This window comes from Mytilus edulis, chromosome 5, assembly GCF_963676685.1.
Source record: "Mytilus edulis chromosome 5, xbMytEdul2.2, whole genome shotgun sequence".
Classification (NCBI taxonomy): Eukaryota; Metazoa; Mollusca; class Bivalvia; order Mytilida; family Mytilidae; genus Mytilus; species Mytilus edulis.
The window spans coordinates 35300876-35326809 of record NC_092348.1 but is presented as its reverse complement, the minus strand read 5'-3'; the positions used below and the strand labels follow the sequence as shown (position 1 = coordinate 35326809).

General features: G+C 31.0%; 2 protein-coding genes across 8 annotated transcripts in view; one reads left to right on the top strand and one right to left on the bottom strand.

The window, feature by feature from the left end:
* The window catches only part of LOC139523551 (probable G-protein coupled receptor B0563.6), a 53447-nt gene extending 43942 nt beyond the window's left edge, over positions 1-9505 (top strand). For all 4 annotated transcript variants that reach the window (XM_071317666.1, XM_071317668.1, XM_071317669.1 and 1 more), the window contains one exon: positions 6178-9505. In XM_071317666.1, coding sequence (XP_071173767.1) covers positions 6241-7551 — 1311 coding nt within the window. In that variant the 5' untranslated portion in view covers positions 6178-6240 and the 3' untranslated portion in view covers positions 7552-9505. The remainder of the gene's footprint in view (positions 1-6177) is intronic.
* The window catches only part of LOC139523548 (probable ATP-dependent RNA helicase DHX35), a 197147-nt gene that overhangs the window by 54225 nt on the left and 116988 nt on the right, over positions 1-25934 (bottom strand). The gene's annotated exons all lie outside the window — the stretch shown is intronic.

The window sequence follows — 25934 nt, the reverse complement described above, 5'->3', positions numbered from 1 at the left end:
TAAAAACATGATACAAAGGTGTCAACACCATGAAAAGAAATTGTGTCAAGTTTCATGCAAACTGTAGGCGTTTTAGTATTGACTAACTTTTGCAATGGACAGATGGATGTAGAGGACAAACACAATCCGTCTGCCCACATATGTGGGGGAGATATACATTTTACAAGGTCAAAGACATTGCATAGATAAAGCATAAATAAATGATGATTGACCTTCTCATTTTAAGTTCATTGTTTTATATAGTAGGAAGTAAGGAGTATTAAAACTAGAATTTCAATCAACCGTAATGCAAAACTTTCATGCATAATTTGTCCAGGGATTCTAGATTACTACGATAATATTCTGTTCATGTCTTATTTTCAACTTTTGAAACGATGAAGTGTTCTGTAGAATGCAGTTATTTTCTTTTAATAAAGTTGTACAATACATCGCACACTGAGTCCAGGATATTAAAAACAGCTCTTTACCCCATTGAACATCCTTGGAAATTGTCACTGAGGGAATTTCATCTGCGTCACTCATTATTTCTCTTTTTGTTTTGACAATAAAATTTTCCAATCAATTGAATTGAAACATTGTCAGTTTGTGAAATTAAAGTGATATAACTTGATTGACAAAGATGAATTAGATAAGAGAAAAGGCCGGAAATCAGATTGTCTTCTCTTCAATGATATTTAACCGTTAGTTATAAAAAGAACTTCAGTAATCCTTTACTTTGTCACGAAACATTTTCTTGCATGTTTTATCATATTTTTTTCAATTAATGTTAAGTGTTTGAAACAACAAACGGTACTTTAATAAACTAACATCAATAGCATCAATTATAAAATATCAAGGTTGCATGTGATTCTATAAATGGACAAAACTTTCTTTCTTATCCGATATTAAGTGCACAATAAGTGATCAACTATATTGTATTGTCAAAATCATATGCAAAATTCATTTAATGACTAAATAGTATGAGGCAAGAAAGTTTTGGGGCTCTAGGCTACATGATGCATTTGAATTTTCAAATTATATTTCCAAGATGTAATGTCATTCACATAATGTCTCTTAGACATTTGAAAATTTACAGTATACAAATTACACTCATTTTAAAGTCATTATAGAAGACTCAGACCTTGACTTAATAATAATAATTCATTTCAAAACTTTTTTAAGATTACAGGTTGTGATCAAATGGCTGTTTTAAAGTTCAAAATATCTTTATTTCAATTCGGTTTTTTTCCCATGTTTTATGGATAACCCATCTTTCCTTCTTAGACCTTACCCTGTGTTGTTCCTCCCATTAACTCATGACTGTTGATTGAGGTCCCTTAAATTGTTTTTTCCCACTTCTTTATTATTTTTGTTGTTGTTGATGGGTTACTGTCTCATTGATTAATGCCACACATCAACTTTTATTCCAATATAAAGAATTTTTTTAATTTGTTCAACCATATCTACAATAATATTCATCAAAATTTTAACATTTGTTTTAATGATGACAAATTGTGAATCCAAATTTAGAAGCCATTAATATTATGATATTACAATATAATAAATAGTTACAGATGGGATATCACTTTAATTTAAATGTTCCATCATTACATGTAAACATGTAATATTTATGCACTTTTGAACAAAAAAAGTTGTGCAAGATGTTATAGTATCAACACTTTAGAGTAGAAATAGCATCATTGACGCTTCTGTGACACATAAACATGTGGAAATTCATCAAAATCTGTGGCAAAATATCATTTTTTTGGGATATATATATCTTAATATAAATGACAAGATCGTTAAATAAAGTTATTTGATAGATTTATAATTCAATTTCCCTTTCAGACCAAAAATTAGATTTATTTATAATAACATGTTTGAAAAAAAAAAAAAAAAAAAATTCTGAAAAATCAAGATTATTTGAACTTAATATAAAATAATGTTCACAATGTTTTCTCCAAAGATCAAAAACAGAAAGATAAAGAAAACTTATGCATACAACATTATAAAAAACATTAATATTATAGTTTCATCTTTATCAAAATTTCTATTCATTTAGACTGCCTAATAAGGACACTGTAATCAGATGTATAATTAGAGTGTTCAAAAGTATTGGACACTTCTATCACTTTCAGGAACAAAATCAAGAATTTAATGCTGAGTGTGCTGTTTCGCTGACTTTAACCCCTCATATCCTTTTACTAATTTAGCCAATTAATTACTGAATGTGACATTTTCTCTGCATTTAAAGGAATCATAGCTCAAAAGCTCACACCTATTTTGATGGTTTTCTTTAATCATGTCATCAGCAGCTGTGCCATGTTTTACTGACAGGACATGCCACTGACATTTCCTCATGTGAAGTCCATACTTTTCTAGTTAGAAATTATTCTGGAGTTGCCAATACCATAATATAATATACGACTATGGTTGGGAGTAGTTAATCATAATTATAAAAATAAAATGTGATATGATTGCCAATATAAAAACTATCCAGCAGAGTCCAAATGACATAATTGTAAACAAATATAGGTCAATGTATGGCCTTTAACAATGAGCAAAACCCACACTATATTAGTCAGCTATAAAGGGCCAAGAAAAGACAAAATATGAAACTGTTCAAAGGAGAAAAACAACCACCTAATTTTTGACAAAATCAATCTGCTAAGGAGAACTTATGTTTTCATCTTGCAAAGTCGAATGTTATGTACCTTGGTAAATTTAATAATAACCTTATATCTTAAATCGTTCATCTTTTGAAAATAAAAATCCTACATTTTATACAGACAATTATATCTAAATGCATATATACAATTATATTTCAATTTAAATATCAAATAAATAACTATTCATTCACATTTAATAACCAAAAAAAATACACCAAAGATAAATATATACCAATCTATACGTAGAATTGAATAGCGCAACTTCACCAAGTTGAACTTGAACTGATGAAAACCAGACTCCTATTTAACTTAAAATAAAACAATTTGATCACGTAGGTAGGACTACGACCAAATTAAAAATAAATGTCATGGCTAACTATTATACTACTTAAACTATTTCTTGTCTCATCAATTATGTATGTTTCAATCAGGATTTTCCTTTTAAATATATAATTGGACATTAAGTCCTGAACACAATTTATTTAAGACATGATTCCTTCATTAACCCCATTTTTTTCTTTTTTAATATATATAAATGTACATGTGGTATTTCACTGAATAGGTACTGCTACTATCATTCAATATAAATATATGGAGAGGTGGTTTGATTGCAAATGAAACATGTACAGCTATCCTCAGCCCCAGTATAACCCTTGTTCAAATGACATGGAAGTAGGAAAGCAATCATAGGTCACCATACAGCCTTTTAAACAATGAGAAAATCCATTCCATATAGTAAAATGGGAATTATGGAAATTTGATAGTAGGGGCAGAGCATGGTGTCGTTTAATGAACATTAAATTTCTTGTTCAGTGCTTTATTTAAAAATGTTTACTCATTTACTCCTAAAAACATTACAAGTCAAACATTACATATTATATGCACTGGTTAACATTCTAATGATAATTAATATTTATTCAACTAATGTTCAATTCTTATTCAGGAATCATTATTTACATTTTATAGATTTCATAATTAAATAGATGTTATTGCACCAAAATACGACCTGATATTTTATTGGTTAATATGAGATAATGGTAAACATTTCACTTTAAATAATTCTTCATGAGTTTGTCTTCCCGAAGAACCAGTAGAACTTATGATTGTAAACGTTATAAAAACAACAGTAATGCATTTGTTCATGCACTAAAGCATGGAGGCCTTTAAGAATAGGATATTAAATGCAAAAATTTGCAATTCCCCTGAAAATATGCGCTTTTTAGTTTTCAGAAGATTACCAAAAAAAATGACCAATATATTTTATCTAAAAAACAACAACATCTGAATACTAGGTGCTTTCAATGAAATCAGACAACAAACACAATACCTAGAAAGAAATTATGGCACACTGGTTTTGAAAAACAATGAAGTATGATCAAGAATTCAATCTAAACTATAGTCACACATCCTCTTAATTAACAGTCAACACAACATAATTCAACTATGTCTTTCCCAAAAATACAAATCATTCGGTTATCAATTTCAATAAAATCCAAAGTGAAAATAAAGGTTTGATGGTATATATTTTGTCCAAGATAAACAAGTCATATCTACCATGGATAAATAACAATGAATAATGACCAAAATTCCAAAATAGAGATGTATTTTAAAATCTAGTAAAGTTAAATAACAATAAAAGTGTCTAACGCATTATTTTGTGTCTCTGATGTAAGACTACTATCATGAGATATTTGTAAATGACTTAAAAAAATGAAGTCCATGTCATACATCAAGCTTACATTTTAAAACCCACATTTCACATTTAAGTCTTAGGAATGTGTTAAGCAAATAAAACCATATCTCATTTGAGACATAAGCAAAGTGATCAAATTTGTGACTAACCCTTTATTGATTGCAGTATTTTACAAAAAGGGATTACATGCCTTTTGACTAAATCCTTGATTCCTTATACTACTCACTATAAAAAGTCTAAAACACCCCCTTGCACAGGATGCATAAAGGGACCGGCGGCTCACAGAGCCCCGTTATATACTAGATCATTATAGGAAAGAGTCAGGGTCATTAAAACAAGTAACTGCCTTTAAAAGATGCACCAATAAACTATTTGAATAGATTTTAAGAAAAAAAAGAAAAAAAATCTGATAAAAATAAAATTGGGTGTAGTGTAGGCGTCTACACACCCTCCCTGAATCTACAATTGTGTAATTCTGTGTGTTATGAACTTATGTAAATGTCCAAAAAGTCACAGAAAAAAATAAATTTTCACTGACAATTAATGAGATATTGGTGCATCTGTTTAAAACTGCACATACATCACAATACTCAAACTAAATAAATACAACAATAAACAGTGAATAAGTTTAATAAACAGAACACATTCCAGATGTGACTGGCTACATAGTCTAACTAGTTTATGTAATTAAATTAAGAATGCCATTTACTATCTGTTAGAAAAAGCCAGGTAACTTTCAAATGGGTTCATGTAACATTCTTACAGCAATTCGGATAATTAAGCATGTAATTCTAATCTGCTGCCTGCTATTTTGTGGCAATTTTTTTTTTGCAGAGGAAATTAAGTTATATAAACAAACATACCTTAAGCCTAGCACATAATTAAACATGAAAGATTATTAAAGAATAAACAAGTCTGTTATGTTCTTTCAGCTGCAGAAGTTAAGGTAAATCTAGGTTTAATGGATATTGAAGCTTTGTTCCTCCCTTGTTGCTTTTAAAGATGCAATCGTAGGTAAATGTACCATCAGGAAACTCAGATAGCAACAGGAGTTTAATTACTTTGAGTTAAAAGATTTATGTTGAAATTACAAATAAAATGCCGAGCTTGCTTATTTAAATTCTATGTTATGTAGAACATTTGTCAGAACTTTGAGAGTTCTCAGATGTAGACTGAATTTCACATATACAATCTAAAATACAATGTGACAAAGACATCTTAAATGAAATGCAATACTGAAAAGAAAATCACAAGTATTTTATCTATTGTATTACAGCTACTAACTTATATATCAGTTTTTAATAACTTAACATGTGAATGCAAAGTCTGAGGCTTGACAGTTGTTTTGCATAATACTTGAATGTGTGAAACACATCAGTAAAAAATAGTCTTGTCAGAACAATTAACGTCTATGATACCTGATGATTTTTGCAATATAAGTCAACACAGTAAACAGAAGAAAAAAACAAAACTTTGCAAGATTGCAGACATTGGCAATTTTTGCATTTTTATTCAATGCATTTATGTGTCTAAAATGACAAAACAAGAATCACATCACTTGTACAATGTACCAATGCAGCCAAGGGAAATGAAGATCAAATTTCAAATTCTTTTTTTTTTATCCTGACAACAAATGTAATATAACAAAACAGAAAAACTGCAGCTTTCAGCATATGGCATACATACATAAAATACTTTGGAAAGTCCTTCATCATAATTTTGTAGGCAAAGTTTGTGGTATGAGAGCACAGTTCGCTACAGTCTGCAATACATGTAGTACCTTTTAAACCTAATACTTTGAAACACATTACTGATAATTTTGTTTTCTATTTACAGATTTGAGATGATATTCAAAGGATACCATTGACTAAATAGAGGATAATTCCACCATTATTGAAAATGCTGAACGCAACTTTAACTAGTCCTTTAGACATTGTTACCCCTCTGTACCAGTTCATATCAGAGGCTAATGATACACATCATGTTATGGGAAACTTCACAACACCATCTATAGTCAGTAATGAAACTGTCTGGGTAGCAGATATAGCACTGGCTCTTAAAGTTGGCAAAATATGCTATAAATACATTGGACCAATTATCTGTGCAATAGGCATCTTGTGCAACATTATGAACCTATTAGTTTTGACGCAGCGTCAACTCAAAGAGTCCCCATATACATATTTAACTGGACTAGCTCTGACTGATTTGGGAGCACTTACATTTTCATTCATTTTCATGGTAGGTTCTTACCAGAGAAAAGAATACTTCTGGAAGTTTTATGATGCCTATATTTATCTTCCATTGGTTAATGTGTGTACCAATTCCAGCGTCTGGATTACAGTTGTTCTAACTATTGAACGTTTTCTCTTTGTACGGTATCCACTGTGGGCAAAGGCCATGTGTGATAGAGCCAGTGCAAAAATGAAAAATGCATTAATTATTAGCATTATGTTTGTCATAAACATTCCACACTTTCTCTTATTGAGAGTAGAACCAATAGCAAACACAACAGATCAGTACACCAGAGTTTCTACTGATTTCAGACACAGTGAGCACTACTACAGAATCCGCTGGTTCTATAGCATCATCATTCACTTTGTTCCACTTATAATTCTCAGCACAGCCAATGCCTATCTTGTCTATGCCGTAATGAGGGCACGGAAAGAAAGAGAAATCCTACAGATCCGTAACAACAAGGAGGCCACATGGTACAGAGAACAGGTCAGACTCACTGTAACTCTTATCAGTATAGTCTGCCTCTTTATCGTCTGTATAATACCATCAGCATTCTCAAATAAAAGAATTGCATATGCATTGTTTGGCGGGGACCAACCATTAAGTCACTTTGCTATGTCAAACTTTTACTTAATTCTGCAATACGTAGCCAACGTTCTTGTCTGGTGTAATTTGTCCTTGAACTTTGTATTTTACTGTGCCATCAACAAGAAGTTTCGGTATGTTATGCGTTGGATGGTACAACGTTGGATCAAGAACCTACGGAGAAGAAACGGCAACGTCTTGCTTCTGGTCAACTTCAAATCTGGACATTCCATTACTCGCAACAGCAGTAGCCAGACAAACAGCATTACAATGACGTCAAAGACAAACCCACCAGATTTACTGTTAAAGACGGACAGAAGCAACCATAACGGCAACCATAAAACAGCACTCATAGAAGATTGCGAAAAGGAAACAGAAAATGAAGCCTAGGAAAAACAAACATTGAGGCGATTATCATTTCATTTGCTTACTGTGAGCGATTTCTTCAGGGAGTGAGACTTTAAAGTTGCTATATTTTCTATTTACCTCTTAAATTTGTGATACTGTTGTTTGTTGCATTTAAAATTAGCTTTTGTTTCAAAAATCTGGAGTAACCTATATTGTTGAATTGTTACACAAAATGGAATTATTAAGTTTTAAAAAAGTATGCATAAGAAGCATTTTTGTTATATACAACAATAATCACTTATAACGTGGATTTATTTATATTCCTGGGTACTAATTCTCGTGATAACTTCAAATTTCATGGATTGTCAAAGTTTCCATACAAGCTTATTGGAAATTGGTACTTTGAATAATTTAATTCTTGGTTTAGCTTTACAGCAAAACAAAACAATTGGTATCCACGAATATCTAATAACAAATCCAAAGTACATCAGTAACACTGAAGAAAACAAAGCTAAGATGTAATATATATTTGTATTTGCCTGCAATGAAGATTGTATGCCAGATATCTCCTTATGGGACTTTAAAGTTTTCCTTTGATTTTAACCTTACACTCTATGTTATTACCTCATTTTAGGTTTTCTTCCTTAAGCTTTATTGAAAATAATGAGATAGAAAAATTGTCAAAATTTTCAAGTAAAAATTCATTGAGACTATATCTAAAATTATCTGTGGCTGGATGTAAACAAAAGGAAAATGTTTATTTTGCAGAAAGTTATGGTTGTGTTAATGCTAGTACACTCAATAGTTCATTTAACTTTCAAATGAACAACTTTAATCTTTAGTATGGGAACAGTTTGGGAGAAATTAAAGAACATTACAATTAAGTTATGTTTGATCTATTTCCATGCACAAATAAAATTTCAACCCTTGGTAAGAATTTTAATAAAAATAACACTGATTTTTTTTTCGTTCGATCCTGTATCCCCTTGAATCAATAGTTTTGTTCAACTTATAATTCAAGGGAAATAAATCTAACTTTTTCAAGTTAATAATTCAAAAAAAAAAAATTCCCTGAGTAATATTTTGGTTCACAACAGTGCAATTTAAAAAAATCTTGAATACAAATGATTAAAAAATATATAGTTTTTATATTGATTTCATTGCAGTAAAAATCTGTAAAATACTATATATTCCAATGAGAAAACCTGGAATCTCAACCACACAAAAGCTATTGCCCTCTCCTTATGTATGAATGTAAACAAAATTTAACTGGCATTCAGCAAACTCTGTTTTAATATGAATATATCAAGAATAAAGGCAAATATAATTAAAAAACATTTTTTTTTAATTTGATTTGAAAGAATGATTACTTCTACACTGAACTTGATTTTTATAAATTAAAAAAAAAAAACCATCAGTTACTATTCACTTATGCAAGGATTTACTGATTATCTTCTACTCATGCCTATATAGGATTCATAAATACAATGTCAGCCTGCAGGGTTAGCCACTAGTCCGATGCCCCAGACTAGTAAAATTTTATTCGGACTAGTAAGTTTTTGAAAAATTTTGTTTGGGCCAATAAGAAAAATGTCAGAATATTGGTCTTCTGACTAGTAGTTGAAAATGTTTTTGGTGCAGACTGTATGTGCTGTTGTATGACTCTTTGTACATTTTCACTTTGATTTCAGTGTGAGAAGTTATGTCTCTTTACTACATGTACTACATAAACTGTAAATAGAAAAATGAAAAAAAAGTCGGGTTCTTTTCGTATTGTTTTTGTTTAAATAAATTGGACACAAAAATTAAACTTCTCATCTAAAATAAGCTTTCAATATTTACATCTGACCACTAAATACATTGTCACTGTTATAGACCATATTATATGTACATATAGTTTATATATAGATATTTAAATATTGTCATTTTAAACTTCAGTCCCTGTGATACAACTATATAATGTGATCATGTTGTAAATAAATGTCCATCCTACCAATGTAGTGTTCACTGTTATTTATTTTTAAATACTAGTATCGGGCAACTAGCTGTTTGCCAACTATATACACAGTTCCAAAGCTTTATCACTGAGGGAGGCTTATATTTGAGCACATGGCTTTATACAGTGATAATAAAAAAAATCATCTTTATACACAACCTATGATAGTAGTGGGGTATTGTGTTGTTTAGTCTGTGTGTCTGTCTGCCCGTTCCACATCAGGTTAAAATATTCGTTTACAGAAGTTCATGATAACATACATCAACTGAAAACAGAGAGCATATATATTCCTGAAGAAATGACTGTTTAAAATTTATGCCAAGAAACTCAGATAGATAAATAAACTCAAATTAAGGTATTTTGTTGTCACATCCACTTGGAATTTAGAACACATGTTCATTATAAAACTTAATACATATGTCAATAAAGATTTTGATTCAATTGTATGAATAGTTAAATGTTGTATGATTTCCATAGAGACAACTGTCCACCAGAGACCAAATGATGTAACAGTTGAAACTATAGTTCATGGCCTTCAACAATGAGCAAAAACAATAACAAAAGGCCCATAAGGACAATTTTGCATCTGTCCCAAGTCCTGAGCCTCTGGTCTTTGTTAGTCTTGTATGATTTTAAGTTCATTTATGTTTTGGAGTTTAGTATGGCATCCATTACATTGTATCATTTTATTATTACAGATTTTTGTTTAGGGACCTGTTGAAGCACATCTCCAGGTGTGGAATTTTCTTGCTGTGTTGAAGACCCACTAGTGGCCTTCAGCTGTTTTCTGCTCTTTGGTCAGGTTGTTGTCTCTTTCCATTTTCAATTACAAAAGTAAAACACTTCAAACAAAAATTCCAGGTGTATGGAAAACAAACAACAATGGAACGAAAAATAAAATCTGCTATACATCTACAAACAACAAGCACTAAATAACAGGCTCCTGATATATGAAAAACACTTACAAAATATAGTAACAGCTTTACTGTTTTATGAGATCTACACTTACATCATGCATGTTTTTATAAGATCTACTCATACATCATGGATGTTCTAATGAGATCTTCACTTACATCATCAATAATTGATATCATGAGATCCACCCTTACACCATGGATGTTCTAATGAGATCTACACTTACATCATAATTGATATCATGAGATCTCTCCATGTTCTAATGAGATCAACACTTACATCATTAATGTTCTCTTGATACCTAAATTCATCAATGATGGTCTCTTGAGATCTACACTTACATCATGGATGATCTCTTGAGATCTAAACTTACATCATTGGATGTTCTTATGAGATCTACACTTATATCATGACTGTTTTTATGATATCCACACTTACATCATAGATATTCTCATGAGATCTACACTTACATCATTGGATGTTCTTATGAGATCAAAACTTACATCATGAATGTTCGAGATCTACACTTACATCATGGATGTTCTTATGAGATCTACACTTGTATCATGAATGATCTCTTGAGATCTACACTTACATCATAGATATTCTCATGAGATTAACACTTACATAGTGTATGTTTTCTTAAAATCCACCCTTACATCATGGATGTTCTAATGAGATTTAAACTTACATCATAATTGATATGAGATCTATACTTATATCATGGATTTTCTGAGATCTCCCCATATTCTAATGAGATCAACACTTACATCATGAATGTTTTCTTGAGATCTACACTTACATCATAATTGATATCATGAGATCTACACTTACATCATAATTGATATCATGAGATCTACACTTACATCATAATTGATATCATGAGATCTACACTTACATCATGGATGTTCTGAGATCTCCCCATGTTCTAATGAGATCAACACTTACATCATGAATGTTTTCTTGAGATCTACACTTACATCATGTATGTTCTCTTGAGATCCACCCTTACATCATGGATGTTTTAATGAGATCCACCCTTAAATCATGGATGTTTTAATGAGATTAACTCTTACATCATGAATGTTTTCTTGAGATCTACACTTACATCATGTATGTTCTCTTGAGATCCACCCTTACATCATGCATGTTTTAATGAGATTCACACTTACATCATAAATGATAACATGAGATCTACATTTACATCATGGATGTTCTGAGATCTCCCCATGTTCTAATGAGATCAACACTTACATCATGTATGTTCTCTTGAGATCTTCACTTACATCATGGATGTTCTGAGATCTCCCCATGTTCTAATGAGATCAACACTTACATCATGCTATGTTCTCTTGAGATCTACACTTACATCATGTATGTTCTTATGAGATCCACCCTTACATCATGGACGATATCATGAGATCTACACTTACATCATGAGATCTACACTTACATCATGGATGATATCATGAGATCTACACTTACATCATGGATGATATCATGAGATCTACACTTACATCATGAATGTTCTTAGATCTCCTCATGTTCTAATGAGATCAACACTTACATCATGAATGTTCTCTTGAGATCTATATACATCAAAAATGATCTCTTGAGATCTACACTTACATCATGAATGATCTTTGAGATCTACACTTACATCATTGGATGTTCTTAAGAGATCTACACTTACATCATGGATGTTCTAATGAGATCTACTCTTACATCATTGGATGTTTTCATGAGATCTACTTACATCATTGGATGTTCTCTTGAGATCCACACTTACATCATTATGGATATCACGAAGTCTACACTAACATCATGGATGATTTCTTTGAGATCTACACTTACATCATGGATGTTCTAATGAGATCCACACTTATATCATGGATTGTCTCTGGAGATATACCCTTACATCATGGAAGTATATGAGATATACATTAATACCACTGATGCCACTATGTATGTTCTAGTGAGATCTACACTACATTTTTAAAGGTACTTACATCATAGATGTTCTCATATCTATCCTTACATCATTGGTATTATTATTATAACTACATGTACAATGATGTTCACAAAAGATCATCCCTTACAGCATGCATGTTCTCTTGAGAGCTACACTTATATCATGGATGATCTCTTGAGATCTACACTTACATCATGGATGTTCTCATGAGATCTACACTTACATCATAATTGATATCAAGATCTAGCCATACATCATGGATGTTCTCATGAGATCTACCCTTATATCATTGGATGTTCGATTGAGATTTACACTTACATCATGGATGATCTCATGAGACCCACACTTTCATCATGCATGTTCTCATGAGATCTACCATTGTATCATTGGATGTTCTATTCAGATCTACACTTACATCATAGATGTTCTCTTGAAATCAACCCTTCTGTCATTGATGTTCTCTGGATATCTACACTTACATCATAGATGTACTAATGAGATCCACCCTTACACCATGAATGTTCTAATGAGATCAACACTTACATCATTATTGATATCATGAGATCTATACTTACATCATTGATGTTCTGATATCTCCCCATGTTCTCATGAGATCTACACTTATATCATGAATGTTTTCTTTAGATCTACACTTACATCACAGCTGTTTTCATGAGATCTACACTTGTATCATGGATGTTCTCATGAGATCTACACTTACATCATGGATGTTCTTTTGAGATCTACACTTACATCATAGATGTTCTCATGAGATCTACACTTACATCATCTGGCAAGAATTACACTTGTGAGAGCACAAATTTCAATGCAATTAAATTACATTATAATTTATATTTCCAAGGAACATAACTATATGACTTAGGACAATTAAACATATTGATCTAAACAAACATATCATCTTAATTTGAATCAAAAAAATTTTGATTTCATTTATTATCAATATTCAATAGCTTTTGCTCAAAACACAAAAGAGGGTAAACAAATATTTCTTATTTAAGGGCAATCACTCCAACAAAGAGTGACAGTCTACTTACTTTATTGGTAACATTTTACAAAAATTTACTTGTAATTACAATTTCAACTTTGTTGTTGATAATTTTTGTGATTTAAGTGACTATTAATCTATTACTGTTAATTCGGAAACTATTACGTGCATTTTTTTTGCAATTTAGTCATTTGAGACTAAGATGCAATTCTAATTTTTTGCGATATTGAGAAAAATCCTGTTAACTCACATAAAAAAATATCAGTATGCATGTTTAGATTAATGCAATTACAACTGTTTCATTTTTTGCAATAATAAAAACATTGCAACAATTTCTGAATTTACAACAGTATAATTTTTATCATATTAGGCAAAACACAAAACAAATATGGTAAAAATCTTCATCAAAGGGCAATATTTCAATCAGGAGGGGCTGAATGATTTCTCCATATTGTCTTAATTATTGATCATGGTTTTGCTGATTATTTTTTGCTTATTTCAGTTTCTATCTATCTATTATAAGACAAAAACGCAAAAAAATGGTAAAAATCATCATCATTGGGCTATATATAACTCTATTGAGAAGTGGACTGACAATTTCCACCAGACTTATTTGTAGAACATGCTAATAGTTTTTGCATTTCAAAGTTTCTCTCATTTCATAAATCAGTTTTCAAGATTAAGTAGACAAAAATATACATAAATGATAAAATTTGTTATAAAAGGGAAATAACTCCTATAAGAAGTGACCAGTCATGATAATTTTGATGTATATGGACAAATGGAAGAGCTCATCATTCTGAACATTTTAGCTAAGTCAGACTTTTCTTTATTTATAAATTTTCATAAGAATGGACAGAACTTGCATTTTACCCCTATGATCTATTTTTAGCAATGTCAGCCGTCTTGGTTGGCAAGTCTGTTCATCAGACACATTTTTAAAACTAGAAACCCCAATGATGATGGTGGCCTAGTTGGGTGAATTTAGGCCAGTAGTTTCAAAAAAGATTTTTGAAAAAATTGACTAAGACGATAGCCAAGTGATGAAAAAAGCTCACTTGGCCCTATGGGCAAGGGGAGCTAAAAAATCAATATATAAAAGGATTTTGGTTGTAAAAGTTACAATAAAGCTTGTTGTCACTAACAGGAAAAAAACCTGGTTGTAAGTACACCAAGACACAGCAACAACACATAATCTATTCTAAAGGAATGATAAATGATTTTTAAGATGCTATTTAACTTGTATATAATATTACATGTCTTTTTATTATCAATAGCTAAACATGTAAATAAAAAATGATTGAAAGATGAATTGCTTCTGTTGTAAAGAGAGGAAACAACATATCAGAATATTAATCTTTTGGTGGAGGGAGGAATATGCCATAAGTTTACTGACATGTTTAATTTGATTACAATAATACTGATATATGTTTGATATGGGAAAAGGTCCCACAGCTGGCAATGATAGGTTGAATGATAGCCTAGAATGGAAATAATAAAGGTTATAGAGTCCTTAAAGAATTCAATATCGCATACAAACACAAATTATCATGTTCTTTTTCACATTCATCAGCATCATTAATAGATTAATTAGTAAAAAAAAGAAGGGTTTTAACGTACAAGATACTTAATCTCAATGTGCTTTGACGTCAAACAAGATCTATTCAATAGCCATCTATTTCCGACACATTTTTCTAAATGGATGTCTAAAAAATAAACTTCATGACAATTCGTAATTAAAGTTGATTTTCCTCAATAAACAATCGAGAAATAGTTTATAAATCGTCTTGTTTGAACCAGTCTCTCTCTCATTAAAGTCTTTTATCCCCGATCAAATATTACTCTACAAGAATCATTCATTGGAAAACGCATTGCAAATAAATAAGTGTTTTGAATGTACCTATCATCCCTGAAGAGAGACAAAACGAGCTGATAATTACACATTCTGTTGTTAAGTTACGATCCCAAGAGTGAAGGAACCAAAATTGACCAATATTACAGAATCAATATATAGCGTCTTGAACTACAAGATGAGCAAATCTGAATATCTTAACCTCATTTTTTATTATGCTAATTTATGGAAAATAATTATTAACACAGGGTTTGTCAATTGAAGAACTGAATGACAATTTAGGTCTTCCATTCATACAATAAACTTAATCAGATGCAAAAAAATTGAAGATTTCATTTCAGTCAAACTACCATAAAAGAACATTGGTTTATCATAAAATTTGCTAAGTCGAATTAGGGCTCTAAAAATAATATAAAAAAAGTCAAGTGGAACATTAAATTCAATAAATCTTTAACTATTTATTTTTCAAAACTATATAATAAGTAGATAAATATTTAAAAAGTAAGCCATAAAAAAGTCAAGTGGAACATTAAATTCAATAAATTTTTAACTATTAATTTTTCAAAACTATATAATAATTAAGTGCGATAAATATTTAAAAAGTAAGCCATAAAAAAGTCTTCATTCTCTGTTCTAATATTTTTTTGTGGTGTCTTGTGTTTGAACTTGATTGACATTGGACACCAGGGGGAAATTCAAACAATTATAAGATGATCTTGACCAAGTTTAGTGTCACTCGGCTGATAGAATGTTCAAAACCTGTAGTATTTCTTATACAGAACAAACACACATTTACCAATGTATGCTAACTCACTAGCTACCACCAGTTATAACCTTCAAACAAAATATCATACAAACACACACTAATAATAAGTAATTAGCACATTTTATAGTCATTATACTAGTTAAAATGTAACATAAATCGGCCATGACACTTTCATCTTAAACAGAAAAAAGAAAACTCAACTGTTCTGTTTTTGATAAACTGCTTAGCATTACATGCAATATAATACTGCAACTCGTTAGGAGGATTTGAAGAATGAGTCAAAATACCTTTCTACTAATGAAAATGAACATTGACAAAATGTCTCAGTATTCATTCTGAAATTTAAAATCAAAATTGCTTATCATTGTGTATGGTCCTATTTGTCCTAAAAACTAAAATATCTTAAAATCATGTGATTTCTGCAAGGACCATAACTCCAGAACAGCAAAAGAGAAAATTACGGAATGCGATGTCCATTTTGTAATTTTTTCAAAGCGCTATAGTTGAGCCCTTCTCAAGTTATGGCAAACTACCAAATAAAGTGAAACAGCTAAGAGTTTCCACTCACTCACTGTCCCACTCATTGTATAACCCCAACCAGATATTCTGTAGGAAAACCAAGCTAAGAATACACCAATGCACTGGATGAAAGAGTTAGTATAACAATGAGAAAAAAAAAATTATATAATCCTTCAGTAATAGACAGTGTGAACACATTTTTATTGCCTTTTTAATATAATAATCCAATCCGTTTCCATGTTTTAAATATTATTATTGTTAATAAACATTCTGATCAGCACTGCATTAAGTAATATAAAACTGATTCCAGTTTAAGTTTTCAGTAAATATACGACATCTGATTGCTTATTCTAGTATCTTGTCTGGATGTCTACAATGACAATTTCCGATGATGGAAATGGTCGGACAGGAAGTAATAGGAATCAGATTAAATGTTTTATGTTTAGGTAATGACACAAAGAACACTTGATCTGACTTCAAATGGAACAATTACTGTTTTTTGTCGTGTAATATGGAATTGTCATGCAAATCAATGGGATAGTTAGTGGATCCTGGTGTAATATCTCAAGTTCCTTTAGTACTCATAGTTCGTGAAAAAAAAATGAAAATGTCTGAAGCATTTACCTTCATCAGGAACCATCAAAGCCAAATAGTAAAAAGACATGGATGTTTAAGAATGGAAACAATTGTAGAGCTATATAACCAGAAGAAATCTAAAAATAATTGCCAAATTTGAGACTGACAGTATGTTGACCTTTAGATGTCATGAGTTCTTTTTGTGTCTTTTGGTGGCTATCTTGTTGGCTATATTATACCATTTACCGGATTTGTTATCACATAAGCAACACGACGGGTGCCGCATGTGGAGCAGGATCTGCTTACCCTTCCGGCGCACCTGAGATCACCCCTTTGGTGGGGTTTGTTTATTCTTTAGTTTTCTATGTTGTGTCGTGTGTGCTGTTGTTTGTTTGTCTTTTTCATTTTTAGCTATGGCGTTGTCAGTTTGTTTTAGATTAATGAGTTTGACTGTCCCTTTGGTATCTTTCGTCCCTCTTTTATATTTGTCTATAAGAAAGGTGACTTGGGCATGTTTTAATTTTGTATAAAGTATTTGGCCAGTTAATCTACCTTCCATTAGGTAAGGCATTTTTCCTGCATTTATTTTTAAGTCATCATTCTGCTGTTATACTAACTTAAAAGAACTAAGTCACAGGCACTTGTCTCTCTAAAAAAAAAAATACTTTATACTTTTAATATTACAGTACATAAATTAGGCCGTTAGTTTTCTCATTTGAATTGTCTGTCATTTGTCATTTGGGGCCTTTTATAGCTGACTATGCAGTATGGGCATTGCTCATTGTTGAAGGCCATATTATGAACTTTAGTTATTTTAATTTCTGTGTCATTTGGTCTCTTTTTGAAGAGTTGTCTCATTGGCAATCATACCACTTCTTCTTTTTCATATGTATTAGAATTTTTTTTTAAAGATAAGTGTCAGTGTACTAAGAGCATCAATGTTACAGTACGAGAAAGCATGACTTTTTTTTATCAAAGAATAAAGTAATAAGAAACAAGACAGTTACAGCTCATTGCAATCAACTGGAAAATTTCATTTCTACAACTAATGTTTCAAAATATTAGTTCAGCAGACTTAAACATGTCAAGAAATCAACTGCGTAGTCTATGAAATCATTGACATGAACATCTTTTTAAGAACAACGCATAAAAAACTATTTGAAAGGATTCAAATCTGCAGATGTTTCACAATTTTCCAGCCGTTTGCCTTGGACTTTTGGAGACAGGATGCTGTCTAACTACCAATATAGATAAGCCAATATAATATAGAAAAGTTGAATGGTTATATAAAAGTACACCAATGATTAATATTCTACTGTCATATATATATATATATATATAGTTATAAATATTGATGACAGCAAATCAGAATGCCATAATAAAAGTAAAAAAATTCGATTTTTATTTCATTTTTGTTCGGACTGAGTGCATGAACTAAAATAACATTGTCCAAGTTCTAAGACAATTTTTTGTCTCTGCAGCATAAAGTGAGAAGATGTGGTATGATTGCCAATGAGACAACTATCCAGCAGAGTAAGAAGCATATCTTTCAAATTTCTGATTTTCAAATGGGACATTTTCCAAATTTTAAAATTTGCAAATCATAAGATTAGTTAAGAATTTCAAGAATGCACTTCGACAACATGAAAATAATTAAGTAATTATAAATGTATTAAGGGAATTAAACCGTCAACTAATTATACAATTGCATGTGTATTGTCATTAATAGACCACCTCAAGACTTCATTACAAAGAAAATATCTTCACACACAATAACGGATATGAGGAAACAGCGTTCACGTCATTATTGTCAAATTTATATTCTTTTAATTCAAATTGATATTTTTATTCAAAGCTGGGAAATTAATGGATTATATTTCCAGGTTCGGAAATTATTTCATAGCCATTAATGAATTAATACATTTTCAAAGTCCTATGACATTTGAGATGCAAACATGTAAATTGACATTTATTGCGTCTGGTAGTTTTTTGGATGGTTTTCTAATAATCAGTAAAAGTACAGAGATTTCTTTTACATCTTGAATATGGATTACGTTTTCATTCATATGCATTAATACTCTACTATCCACATACTAAGAAAGATTTTGAGGATTAAAAGATGAAAAGACGCGAGGTTTAGGTTAATGTTAATGGGACACTTCAGTCACTGAGTCTAGTAATTTTTGTTCATCCATTATATGTATGTCTACGCATTATGTTCTCCCTAATTTTAAAAGAACAAGAGGACAAAATTGTCAGTCGGCATTTTAAAGAACAGCCCATTATAAGTGCCTTCGTTACTTACTTCACTCAAATTACTATCTTTAAAAAGAGGGATAAACAATTCAGTTACAAGCAAAAGAATGCAAAAGAGAGATATGGTATATTAATTCATGACACACAAAAATCCAGCACACACACACTCACTTGATAAACAAAATTATTTTAATTTTAGTTTCTTGTGTACAATTTGGAAATTAGTATGGCGTTCATTATCACTGGACTAGTATATATTTGTTTAGGGCCCAGCTGAAGGACGCCTCCGGGTGCGGGAATTTCTCGCTACATTGAAGACCTGTTGGTGACCCTCTGCTGTTGTTTTTTATTTGGTCGGGTTGTTGTCTCTTTGACACATTCCCCATTTCCATTCTCAATTTTATTACTTTTAATACTGGTCTTCATCTTACAAGACTGCGCTGAAGCTGTCAACACCAATCAAAAGCTCACAACTCACTGCCATTGTTTGAGCAAAATTCTTGGTTTAATGTTCTTGCTAAATCTGAGGATTTTTAAAAGAACACAGACGTACGTGGGGTAATTAACAGTAACCAACACATGACATAACATCATTTAACAACTTTCACTTTTAATGCATGGTCTGAAGAGCTACAAAAAATTAAGAGCTTATTTTTGGCAATGTATTGTTAAAATAGTATCTGATCAGAAATTTGTTTTTAGGCCTGAAAGAACAATTAAAGACACCCAAATTTGCAATATCTGAAATGTCTAGCCATACAAATAAATATAAAAAGGGAGTAGTCTAGTCCATTTAAGACTATTGGATCTAAAATCTGATAAGACAATCCAGGAATATACTCCAGATTGCAGACATATAAGATTATAGCACTTCATAATGACAAATTGTTAATAATTAAAACAGAAAATCATAAAACCATAAATAGAGGACGTAAGACAATTTACAAGACAATTATTTTAATCATGAACATCTTCAATTATGAAAAATGTATCTTTCTAATGCTATCTCATTAATTTTATAACATTTTTATGGCAACTACACCCTTTAAGTCATATCACAATTACGTCTTTTGAAATTGAAACGCTCTGTTTAAGTTGACATTTATGTACATCAGGCTTCTATAAGAAATATAAAAAAAGTCTAGTATCAGATTAGAGGCTTTACAGCAATTGTAATCCATTTGCATTATATTATATTACAAAACTATACAGATTAAACCATTTACAGCCTGTTCTTAAAAAAACATTATATGTGGATTGTCTGATAGAAGATCCACACCATTGGCTTGGTGATTTCACTCCATCACTTGAAATAAAAGCAAGATGCATTTTTTTATTGCATAAGTGATTATTTCATTCATGTACAGGACGAGAACAATTAGAAAGATCCTGCAAGGTAGGGGTCCACCAGGTTAATTAAAGTGTGAGAAAAATAAACAGCCACTGGAAAATGAGGGTATTTCAGAGAAGAGACAGAAGATTTGTTGTGCAGAGACAGTATATTTTACTATGCACAAAGAGCATGGCACTTTCTCTACTGTTGTGTCACATTTTTACTGCTGAATGTCCATGATTTAATTAGCCTAGAAATCTGGGATTCTCCACAAATAAATGTGTAAGTTATAAGATTGTACAAATGTAAAAAAAGCAACCGTAAACTCTGAAAAAAATTGTTAGACAACACTGATGCTCAGATATCATACCATAGCAAACCATTGTCAAATAAAGTCTCAATTACCATATAACTCCTCTTAAAAAAGTCAGTAACCTTATTACAGTAACAATAATAAATTCTGAGTTTATTTATTTATTATATTCCATTGCACATACCAAATCTTCTTCAATGACAATAACAAAACAATAATGTGTAATAACATCTTCTCCATAAAACCATTTATAAATCTTCTCATTTTATCAGTAATATCTGGGAATGGTCACAATCTATATGGGTATCAGAATTATGAATAATATACAGCCAATAAAACTAGAATTATATTATAAAGATGACCTCAAAGAAAGTGACAAATGATTGTCTATTTCCTTGTTAATTTTATCTAAGAAATCTGTTTAGTCTTTTCTTATGCCTTACAGGAAAAAAACAATTTGTGTCCATCCAATTGCCTTATTGACATCCAGAAAATGTTATTTTTCTTGAATACACAGGTTAATAGTACATGATTGTGGTTTGTCTACATAATAGCTTACTTACGTCTTGAACCAATATCAAAATAAATTCATAAAATCGTTCCAAAAAGAATGTCTTATTTGTCCAACATTCCAATGACCTCTTTTACTACTGAAGGACTTCAATCTACTGGCATGTTAGGGACGACATCAAAAGTTCAATGAAGGATAAAAAACTTAATTCAAATAGTTTTTTTCACTGACCCCCCTACCCCCCTATTAACTTAATTTGCGAAAAATTGATTGACCCATATGGATATATGTAAAAATCAATGTCGGATAACCAAATCTTGCAGCAGTTCAACCCCCCACCCCCAAATTATTTGAATTAAGTTTTTTATCTTACATTGATCTTTTGATGTCGTCCCTTAACTGCTATAAGAATTTGAAAGGAAATTTGATTTATTAAATTATAGTTTATACAAGACAAGATGACCTATTGACCTTCAAATTAAAAGCTATTTTACCCCCCCTATATCTTTGATCTGTTTAAGTTGCACACCATTCAGCAATGGAAACTCAAGTTATAATCTTGAAACATTAAATATTTTTGGAAAGGGTGACCGTGACTTTTGGTCTATTAACCCAAATATCAATCAGTTTCTTCCCCTTCCATCTGTTCAAGTTTAGTTACAATCTAAGAATCTTAACCATTTGTTTCTGACACATGTATACAGGGATGAAAGGTCAAGGAAAAGCAATTACACTCCACCTCCACCACACAGGAATTTTTCAGGAACAGAAAACTAGCTCATTGCAGAATTTAGTCACCAAGGTAAGTACAATATGTTACCTTTTTTAAAATAAAGTCTAGCTTTACAATTTACAATTTGTCTCTCCTAAACAAATTCATTAAACTAGTTATTTGTAATAAAGAGTTTGTTTATTTGTTTAATATATTTCACTGCACATAATCCATTTACTTCCGAACATAACTATAGTATTAATGAATGGGTGTTTTTATAATGGCCCTGTTATATGTCCAAGGTCTGTTATAATGGTTGAGGAAGTCTGTAATGGCCCGAGGCAACGCCGAGTGCCATTACAGACATCCGAGCCCATTATTACTGACCGAGGACATATAACAGAGCCATTATAAAAACACCCATTTCTTAATACATTTATTAACCAACTGAATAAAAGTGTATGTGTTAATATACCAAATATACAAGATATTAAGTTAACAGAAGTTATGTGTTGAAAAACAGAAGGAACAGTGATCCCTATATATGGTTTTTTAATGTTGGTTGCTGGTTACTAAATTAAATAAAATACAAAAAAGTATTATATTCTTTACAACTTAATTTTATTAACTTTATTAAAAACCCTAACTGTGCTTTATACAGACAAACCGGGCATTAATACAGGGCCATTACAGAAAAACAGGGCTATTACAGAAAAAACAGGGCCATTACAGCAAAACAGGACCATTACAGAAAAACAGGGCCATTACAGAAAAAACAGGGCCATTACAGAAAATATGTTATTTTTAATAACCAGTCATTTTTGGCAATAATGTACTTAGTTGGTTAATAAAAGACAATAATTTGTAATAACATCTTCTCCAGAAAAGCATTTATAAATTTTTATAGTTCATCAGTGATTATCTGGAAAGGTCACAATTTATATGAGAATCAGAATTATAGATGATATACAGCCAATAAAAAGGGAATTATAGAGATGACCGCCAAGAAAGTGACAAATAATTCTCTGCTTCCTTGTAAATTTCATCTCAGAAATTTGCTTATCCTTGTGCTGATTGTCTTCAAGGAAGTAAAAAAACAAATTAGTGTATAGACAATAACCTGATTTACACCATGAAATGAAACTTTCCAAATATATTATCAAGGCTAATGGTGCTTAATAAGGTTGTGGTTTGTCTACGTAATTTGTGGTATAACCAACAATAAAAAATTGGGTCATATACATAGTTGATAGGCTTTTGTTCAATTTTAGTTCATTTACACATTTTTAAGTTTAGTTTGATGTCTATTTTTACTGAAGTAGTACATATTTTTCTTTTGGGGCCAGCTTAATCCTGCCTCCAGGTGCAGGATTTTCTCATTGAGTTTAGGACCCATTGGTGGCCTTCATGTTTTTTCTGCTCTTTGGTTGGGTTGTTGTCTTTTTTAAAACACATGACCCCATTTCCATTCTCAATTTTAATTTGGTTTGAAATATCAAAGGCAAATTAATATAATTGGAAATGGTACAAGTATTTGTTATGCTATAATTATTGGAGCATCCAGTATGGTAAGGTGATACATACTGGTTAAACTACTAATTAGAAAAACTACTTAATGAAAAATATAACCTCCCTTGAGATTTTTGTTAACAAAGATAAATTACGAAAAAAACAACAGTAATACTCGTAATTGTGAATCTACAATCAGTGGTTGATTCTAATAGCAAATTATATTCCAGTGCTGACATTATAATCACACTTAAATAATTTGCTCCTTAATTTGTGACAATTATAAATAAAAAGAAAACATCTTTTTTGTTTACATGTATACCGTAAATGTATTAAATCATCATCTACAAGTTAGATGGTCTGGTCTATTGCTGATTACTACTGTTTCTATATCTGTTTTCTCAGAAAATAAAGGTAATGTTGGTGGTTCAAGTTGTCTCAAAACCATCTGTTGTAGTCTGTTTAATGATTTTTTGTAATTCTTGAGTTTTCTAATGGCATAATTTTGACATTTATGGCTCAAGGGTATCATCAGTTCAGAAGTCAGTGCTTTAAAAAATATATTTTTCTATAATTAAGAAATAATTCATGGGGGATGGAATATATCGTGATTTTACCACGGGTTGGCCCTTAAAGACAAATATTTTACCCTGAGCGATAGTGAGGGGTAAAATATCTACATAAAGGGACAACCCGTGGTAAAATCACGATACATTCCATCCCCCATGAATTATTTCGATTCTAATAAGACAAATACGGCTATTGTTTTGGATCGAAGCGCTCTAGGTGGAGGCAAATATTTGCCGTTCCCATAAATAAACGAACTATTAAATTGGTGTAAACGAACGGAGCAAACTGAATTAGTGACATGCTTAAAGTTTTTACAATAACGTATTTAGATAGTTTTGGGTGAATTTAAATTAGAATTTACTTATAATGTCTTATATGTTAAAAAAAATCGGCTTATACCATATTAATAATCGTTTGTTTACGCTTCCTTGTTGTGATGATTTTTGTTTTGGCAAGCGTGTAATTTCCCGTAAAATGCTCATATTCTTAGGTCATCGTTCTATGACGTCGGGTATCTCATTCATAAAAAGCATATGACGTGGGAGTACGATTGGAACAGCCTGACAATATATTCATATTTTACCACGGGTGTGTACTCAAAGCTTTTGAAGGACGTCATGTTAGAATTGATGAATTAAAAAATATCCCTGTGGTAAAATTAGCCTTATAAAAATTTGGCTATTATTTTTAGGTTCATATTGGTCGTATGGCTCCTACATGTTTCTGTATGAAATTAAGAAGATTTTGTATAATTGCCATTGAGACAACTCTCCATCAGAGACCAAATGATATAAGAGTTAACTATAGGTCTTCAACACCGAGCAAAAAACATAAACCTCATAGTCAGCTATAAAGTCTCCAAAATGACAAATGTAAAACAATTGAAATGAGAAAACTTAAATAAACCTGATTTATGCATGTTATGTACAAAGAAATGAAAAAACAAACAAATATGATGTACAGCAATCTAGGATCATTACTGAATTACAGGATTCTGTATTGACCAATGAACCATGAAAATGTGGTCATTGGGTAAATTCAAACCTGTCAGACTGACATGTACACTTTACAAACATTTTATACACCAAATGTAGTAGACCTATTGCTTACAGTTTCTTATCAACAGACCTCATCAAGTAATTTAAACATGAATCACTGATACTTAAAATTAGGTCAAGGTCAGATGAACCCTTTCTGACAGACATGTAGAGTCAATTTTCAGTTGTACTGGTCGTATAACTTTTAATCCTCATCATAAAATGCTTACAGAGTTAACCCAGTTGAACCAAAATGCTGCAATAAAATAAATCCAACACTCATATTATAAAAATTCTACATGACTAACTATTCGCAATTATCCATATACGAGGAAAAATTTTGTTTCAGAGTCAAGCATCATTATACAATTTCTCCTTAAATTGTAACACATTACATTTCAATGAAACACAAAAGCCTTATTACTTCCTTGTTCCAATTGGCATACAACAAAATATTACACCCATTGCTGAAGTACCATTCAACTATTTCCAAGTTTTAATTGCCAAATAATATCTTTTCAACATCATTTTACCACAACCAGATATGGATGAAAATCTTGTTATTACATAATATAGTATAAA